Source organism: Lonchura striata, chromosome 4, assembly GCF_046129695.1.
Source record: "Lonchura striata isolate bLonStr1 chromosome 4, bLonStr1.mat, whole genome shotgun sequence".
Lineage (NCBI taxonomy): Eukaryota > Metazoa > Chordata > Aves > Passeriformes > Estrildidae > Lonchura > Lonchura striata.
Window position 1 is genome coordinate 62256647 of NC_134606.1, and position 7834 is coordinate 62264480.

Here is a 7834-nt window from a genome sequence, read left to right on the forward strand (position 1 = left end):
CCACTGCAGTTTGTCCTGCATTGAAAACATTCCTCAGGAACCAGCAGCAGTTCAAACTTCTCAATGTAGTATTTAATTCTGCCTGCGACTGTAATAAATGCAAGTTTTGAATAAATTGAATTGTGGCATTAATTCGCAAATTGCATTGCTGACAAGCCTGAGACAAAACCAAACCCCAAGGAGTATCGATTGCTGCACTTAAGGCAACATAGTGGTCTAGATCTTAAATGTTTACTCGAGTGCCTGAAGACCTCCCAAAACTTTTACTTTTCAGGCTGAGCTCTTCCGAGTCACATGGAGCAGTTCAGAGGTAGCAGACTTTCAGAAATCCTTGGTAAAGAAAACAGCCTGAGGTAGAATGGAAAGTGAGGCAACAAGGAGAAGAAAGATAAGGTTGTGTTTATGCATATAAAGATTCTTTTGCTGAGTAAGTGAGAAACAAATATCTAACTGCTAAAGTAGCTGAAAGGAAAAAACTCCTAACACACATACACACAGAAATGAGCAAAATATCTTAAAACATTCCAGTGAAAGTGAATTGACTTGCCCAAGTTAGCCACAACCAAAGGTAATCATAAGGCACACATGTACTGGGCAAAATTTTAAGTTGTAGACTTAATTCTGACACTGCAAACCAAGTCCACATAGTTGCAGTATTTCATTTGGGTATGAACAAGCCATTGTCTGTCCAGGAATTTCTAAAATCCTTTCCTCATTCATTTGTATCTTAAATTAAAAAGGATGCAGTTTCTTTTGTGTTTCACAGAGTGTGACTGAAGACATTCTGCTGGCATCTGTGACTAAACAGTTCCCCAAACCTAACTTCTTTGGGTGCAAAAACTCCACAATACACGTAAATACTGGAACCTCAAAGGGCCCATCCATCTGACCAAACCCTGGAGCTCATCCTGCTTTGAGCAGGGGGCTAGGCCAGACGACCTGCAAAGGACCCTTCCAAACTAAATTATGCTGCAAACTCCAGCGACTGAAAGCTCAACCTTAACTCTGCCATTTTAAACAGATGCCACCCAAACACATTATTATTGTATCCAATAATATCAACCCCTATCTTCCCTCAAACATTGAGGTGTTAGTATCTACCAACTCCCTTGGAACTGTATTAAACTTTTGCAGCAGCCCAGTATGTCTCCAGCAAAGTCTTGTACAGAGAACTTCTTCACTGTCGTATGTTTTTTGGCAGTGCAGTCTTCTCAAGTGAAACTACCTGCAAACGTAGGTGTGGGCTGTCCAGTGGAGTCAGTGGGCAGAAGCAAAAAATCAGGGTGCTTGTCAGCAGTGAGAGCAATCTTCAGGTGCTCTGCAGGGTATATAACAATGTGTGAGGAATTAATGAAGGCCTAGAAACCCTGAGAACAGGGCTTCCTACCCAAGTAGTACTAGAGCCCACAAGGACTTGCCAAGCTAAGTTACATTTGCTCAGTTACACTGTAACACTCACAAATTATTCTGTGTATCGACAAATGATTATTTTTTCTCAAACAATTGCAACAGAAGCCAAAATATCCCAGGGAGGTTCGGTAAGATGCTACATCGCTTAGGTGTCCTGGAGAGCATTCACGCACCAGCAGCAACCTGTAACATGACTTGGGAGTGAATCACAGCACGATGCCCTCAGTGGGACAGAGTCAAGGTTGAGCACAGCAGCTGACAGCTTCTTTTGGGATGTGCGTGGGGCACTTTACATTCTTCTGCCACCATTAATACTTCAACATGAAATACACCCTCTGTCCTGCTAAGAAATGTATTGCTGAAACCAGCGAGAAACAGAGAATATAGAAGTATTTTACACTGAGTACCCATTAAAGCAACGTGTTGCTTAAAAAAAAAAAAACAACCCCGAAACAAGAAAAAAAGAATCAAACAAAAAAATCCACCCAAACCAAATAACAATTTATATCATCTGCACACTGAATTCTAAGGTATTTTCTTAATCTAGAACACTATTATTGAGTTATCCAAAGTATTATTACTACTGTCAGATAACAGCTTTTGATCCAGTGCAATCTAGTTGCAAAAGAAACTCAAATAAATAAATCCCACTGAAAGGTAGCATTTGTGTGGGACGAAGGTGGGTGTGCCTTTCACAAACCAGGAAAAAAAAAAAAAATCCCTCCTCCCATGAATTGAACTAAAAAATTAATCCAAAAGAAGTACAAATTAGGCCGTATATTAAAAAAAAATTAAAAATCAAAATAATAACACACGCCGAACTTATGTGCACAATGAAGGCAATTGTTCCTCGGCCCAGAAAAAGCCGTGACTTCCCCCGGCGCGGCGGTCAGGAGGTCGGGGCCGCGGGCGGCCTCAGCCGCAACCCGGAGGCGGGGGCAGCGCAGGGCCGGGCCGGGCCCGGCGGAGCCGAGCCGAGCCGAGCCGAGCCGAGCCCCCGCCGCCGCGCTCGGCGGCGCCCGGCCGAGCTAAGATGGAGCCCAGGTTTGATGTCAGCCCCAGGGGCGGGCGGAGGGCAGCGCGCCGGGGCGGGGGCGAGGGCAAGGTCAGCCGCCAGCCCGGCGCGGCCCCGCCGCCTCCGCCCGCCCCGGGAGCCCCGCGGGGCTTCTGCCGAGCCGGGCCCCGCACGGCCGCCCCCGGAACGCCCCTGCGCGGCCGCGCTCGGCCCCGAGCGCCCGGGCTTGGCCCCTGCCCCCGCCCGCCGCGCCGGGGCCGGGGCGCTGCAGAGGCGAGCGCCGCGCTCCCGCCGCTCCCCACGAGCCGAGCCGAGCCCTGCGGGAGGAACCGGGGCTGCTGGCTCTGCTCCTCCGGCGGGCGGGCCGCCAAAGGGCTATGCGGGGGCAAACGGCGAGAGGAAGGGAAGGGGGGGGGGAAATCCCCCAGAACCAACCTCAAACATCAATCCCCGCCGAAGCAAAGCCCACCACAACTCATGCCCTTGCCTCGAGTCGGCAAGAAAGGAAAAAGGGAGACAAATCTTTGCGGGGTTGCAAGTGCTTCCCCCTCGCCCCCAGCCTGCCGCCCCCCGCGCCCAGATCTCCCATCCTGGCCCCTGTGCCGGTGCGGGAAGGGCGCGGGGAGCGCTGCCCCAGCCCCTCTGCCCGCAGAGCGGAGCGGGGGCCGGGCCGCGCTCCGCCCGCAGCGGCGCCCCGCGGGCAGGGGCAGGAGCCGCCCCGGTGAACTCCCGGTGACCGAGCCCGGCTCCGGCACCGGCGGCTCAGCTCTCGCCCTGCCCCGCGCTTGGCGCGGAGGGGCTGCAGGCACGCTCAGAGCAGATGTGTCGGGGACAGACAAATGACCCCTCCATCCACCCCACGCTCTCCTTCAAGCAGCCCTGGGGCCATGCAGGGGCAGGGTATTTTTAGGTCCCTTCCCCTCCTCTCCGCCTCCCTCTCAATAGCTGCCGAGCGCTGAATACAAGGAGAGGGGGGGAGAGGGAGCGGGAGAAAAGTTAACTGTTTTGCAAAGAGGGAAGAAAACAGGGAGGGGGAGGGAGCGATCAGGAGCAGGGCAGGGTGAGCCGTGTCAGGGGATGTGTGTGCGTGTGTGTGTGTGCGAGCGCAGTGGGTGCCCGCGGGCGGAGGATCGGATGCACTTTAGCCCTGTGCTCTGCTGCTCTCGTCTGGGGCAGCGCCGCCGAAGCCTGAGTCTCGCCTAGCTCGCCTGACCCTTCATTTCACTGCGGCCAGGAGGAGCCCGGAGCCCGCCGCCGCCTCCTCTCCCTGCTCTGCAGGGACCTCGCCTGCCACGGTCTGCCTCCCCGCCGCCCCCTCCCACGCCGCCGCCGGCGGCCACGGCCTCCTCCGGGGTGGCCCTGGGGTCGGTGTGGGGTGCCCTGCCGGCCCCCTCCGCTACCGCTGCCCGCCTACCCCCCGCTCCCGGGCCGCCCAGCCCCGCCGCAACCTTTAGCCGGGGACAGACCTCTCGGCTGGTTCCGCACAAGACGCCAGCAGCCGCTTCCCCTCTCGCCGCCCTCCCCTCCCGTGCTTAGCCCCCCTCCCCACCCCAATAAAACAGACCCCCCTCCCTTCAGCCCCAAAGAGAAACCCACACCGCCCCCCCCTCCGCCCCCCCTTAGCACAAATGCACAATCACGGGCGAGGGGAGGGAGAGGGAGGAAAGGGCGAGAGACGCGAAGAAAGAAGGGGGGAAAGGAGAGAGAGGAAAAATTAAAAGGGCACAAGGCTGTTCATCACCAACATGGCTGCCTTAGCTCAGACCTAAAAGAGGAATAACCCAGGCTGTGTCTTTGTCAGTTTCACCTCTGTAACCCTAAACTAATGCACGAAACGACGGAGGCGGCTGCAGAGGGGAAGGAGACGGGGAAAGGAGGAAGGAGAAAATGGCAAAAAGAGGGGGCACTTACGTGAAGAGAGGCGCTTGGGCTGCTCCTGCTTCCTCCTGGGCATTTTCCCCCTTTTTTCACATTCTCCTCCTTGGTTTAACGGGAGATCAAATAAGACCGGGAGGGGGGGCACGGACAGGCACAAAGCCGGGGCCCCCGGGGGAGCTGCTAGCCGGGGCGGGTTTTCCCTCTTCGCCGGGGGAAAGGGGGCTTGAAGCCGGTTTTCTCGGAGCCACCGCGAAGGGCTCCCTCTCCCCCTCTCTCTTTCTTTTCCTCTCCCCCCCACCCCCCACCCCCCCACCCCCCCGCAACCCGGTCGTGCACCTGGCTTGTCCCCGGTCGCAGTATCCCTCAGCGGCCGGGGATGTTCCCGGCGGGCGGGCGGGCGCCGGGCGCCGTGCCGGGGCGAGGGCTGGCGCGGCGGTGCCGAGGGCTGCGCCCCGCGCTCCTCCCGGCCCCTAACTAACACTAACGCCGGGATCAAAGGGCAGCGGCGGCGGCGGCGCTCCCGGCGCGCCCGCGGGCGGGCAGGGACACCGCACACACCCCCGCACAGCCCCGGCGGGCGGGCACACGCACAGACACACGCACAGACACACGCGCGCCCCGCTGGAGCGCAGGGGACGGTGCCCCCGCTCCCCACGGGCTCCGGGCGCGGCGCTGCGCGGCGGCGGAGGATGCGCTGCCCCGGTCCTGCACCCGCTGCCAATCGGCTCTTAAAAAAAAAAAAATTAAAAAAATTTAATTTTTTTTTAAAAAAAAGGTGTGTGTGTGTGAATTTGTGGGTCTCGACCATTCACAGTGTAATCCCCTCGTTTGTGGTGGGAACGGAAATAATAGCATCAGCCTTTTTTTTTTTTTTTTTTTTTTAATTAAGGCGTTTTGTCATCCTGTGTTAGAAAAGCAAAACTGTGGTGGTGCACAGCTAACCCCATAGAATTTTTTGGATGGGCTCAGCTATCCCTTCATAAAGCACAGGGGCCGAAGGGGTTTATACAGCCGAACTTCGGTGTGGGAGGGAGAGGCTGCTTTACATACAACTCCCTCCAGGCCAAAACAAGTACCCAAAATAAGCCAGAAAGAAAGGTGGGCAAGTTGGTATCCTGACAACTTCTAATGCAGGTTTTAAAAAGTGGGAAGAATACAAACAGCACAAAAATCACAACTGCTTGAGAGTGTGTGTGTGTGTGTGTGTGTGTGTGTGTGTGTGTGTGTGTGTGTGGAGGGGGGAGGAAATCAAGATTAGGTCACCCCTAATGGTTGATTTAACTGCTACATGATATGTCTACAGTGCACACAGCAATCTGGACTTCTGAAATTTACTTTTTTTTTCTTGCTGTAATGCAGGTATATGAAGCTTGATCCTGAAGCAATTCCAGTGTGCATTATGAAGCCAGGATAGCAGCTTTCATTAACTGATACTTACTCTCATTACTTCACAAATCACACATCTTTCTTCAAAGACAGACATGAAGGTGGAGAAAAAAATAGAAGAGGGATTGGGTCTCACTAAAGCACAAAAGGTACTCCGTGAAAGAGAAGTGTTCTCTTTGTGACTTGCAGTCATTTGGATAAAAGTTCACACAAAAGTTGTTAATGATTTAAACGCCAAAACCTGCTACTACAATTGAAGTAAAATTATTTGAAGCATAGTTGTTTCGTATAGTTCTCTCTTTGTGTAAGAAAACTTTGAACTTAGCAGAATACATAATCAAAATCACGAGTCAGATGTTGCAAAAATAAAAATAAGCATTATTCTAGCATGTATACCTGTTAAGATTCTTTCAGCTTTTAAGAACCTGACTCAACATTTTATCACACTATTTTTCATCCTAACTTCAATTTCTTAAAAATAAACAGCTGCCGAGGCAAACATAAAACACCACATCTGAAACCTAAATATTTTTAAACAGCAAATTTAAACTCTTAATCACCTCAATTTAGAATGGTTTCACATAATCTCGTACTCATTTTACAGCCACACTGAGCCTTTCAGAAAGAAAAAGAAATCTAAATAGTATTTAAAAGATTACCTATATGACAATCTCAGGTTCACTACCATGCCCATGCAATTCTGAGTTTTGAAACCGCATGTACAGGGTACACATCTACTGAAACAAAACAAATTCCTCCTGGCTTCAGCTGGTTTATCATTCCACAATACAGCTAAAATGCTTCATTTTCATGGAGAGATTTATTTATTTTTAACCCTGGGTAAAACCAAAGTGTGTAACTGTCAGTACTGGAGATTTCTAGGGGTAGGGATGAGTCGAAGCAGCTGCCTTACACTTACTCATGACCAAGAGTACCAGGGACCAAATTCCCTCAGAAGATTTAGGTCCTGTCTTTTCCCTCAGTTCTCCAGTTTATATGGGTTTTGGCGATTCCTACCATGTTAGTAGTGATAACCAAAAATATCAGAGGCGTTCTTTTCTGTTGCTCACAAACCTCAATGTCGACATGCCTGGAACTAGCAACAGAACTTTGTTCACTGCAGGAGTTGCAATGCTAGACCCACTTATTTTTTTCAATACATTCTAATGGCAACTGTGTTGAAATAAGCCAGCTTTGTGAGCAGCGACACAGTGATCCTGTCTGTGCAGGAGGCCACAAAGTAACCCCTTCAGAGAGGGAAAGAGTACTGGCCCTGTACTATGATCCACCACTGCTGTGACAGCCCTTCCTCAGGTGCTCTAGGAGAACAGGACACAGGAAATACTTTGTTCTTCACTATTACTCTTTCCACCCTCTATTCCTCATGTGTTTCTGGCACAAATCAATGTTGACATTGTCAGCATTAATTTACAATGTGCCACGTGGGTTATTTTCCCCTCCATCATTTGAAACCCCCTTTAGGGGAGTTGAGGTGGCTGCAGCAAAAACGCACCACGGGAACACAGCTCTCTGAAAGGGCCATGGGGACTGGCACACAGCAGAGCAGCATTAAATCTCTCTGAGGGTGACCTTGGCTTCCATAGACATCCTAACAATTTTCCTAGGAGTTTAGTGGGCCAAGCCTTAAGAGTGTTCTGCAGTAAAAGAAATCCCAATGCTTGAATGAATTATTTGGGAGAAACTTTATATACTCGAGCTTTGAAGAGTTTCTAGCCCCACACCTGGAAATACTCTCTTTGGGAACAACTTGGTTTTTCATCTCTATCCTGGCTAAGTGCATTACTCCAGGTCTTGTCCTGGTTAGTATCCAGCCTTCCCACTGAAACCACAGGCACAACAGTCCCCACCTTCCCACTATTTTACACATTGATTTAATGAAGGTGACTAAGGACATAATATAATTTAAAAAATAATCTCCAATAATGTGTTTGGTGGTATAGCACAAAAAGAAAAAATTAAGTCAGCTGACCACACTTTTGAACATTTTTAGTCCAAACACAAGAAAATAGTTGCAAGTCTTCCACAGATAACATAATATAAATAATGCATTGCTTTTGCAGGTCCTGCTATTAATAAGTAATGATTGTATGGCACCTTCCAAACACCAAACCTAGTTACACATAT

The 7834-nt window shown here is 50.8% G+C and overlaps 1 protein-coding gene across 3 annotated transcripts in view; it reads right to left on the bottom strand.

Annotated features, from left to right (window-relative positions):
• ZNF827 (zinc finger protein 827) overlaps positions 1-4688 on the bottom strand; it is a 100324-nt gene extending 95636 nt beyond the window's left edge. For 2 of the 3 annotated variants that reach the window (XR_004148241.2, XM_031504686.2), the window contains exon 1: positions 4337-4596. Coding sequence is in view for 2 of the 3 variants with exons in the window: in XM_031504686.2 (XP_031360546.2) it covers positions 4337-4379 (43 nt within the window). In the remaining variant the exon portion in view is untranslated. Of the gene's footprint in view, positions 1-4336; positions 4597-4639 lie in introns of those variants that run through there. The other variant, XM_031504685.2, reaches the window with a different exon arrangement.
• Between the last annotated feature and the right edge of the window lie 3146 nt (positions 4689-7834).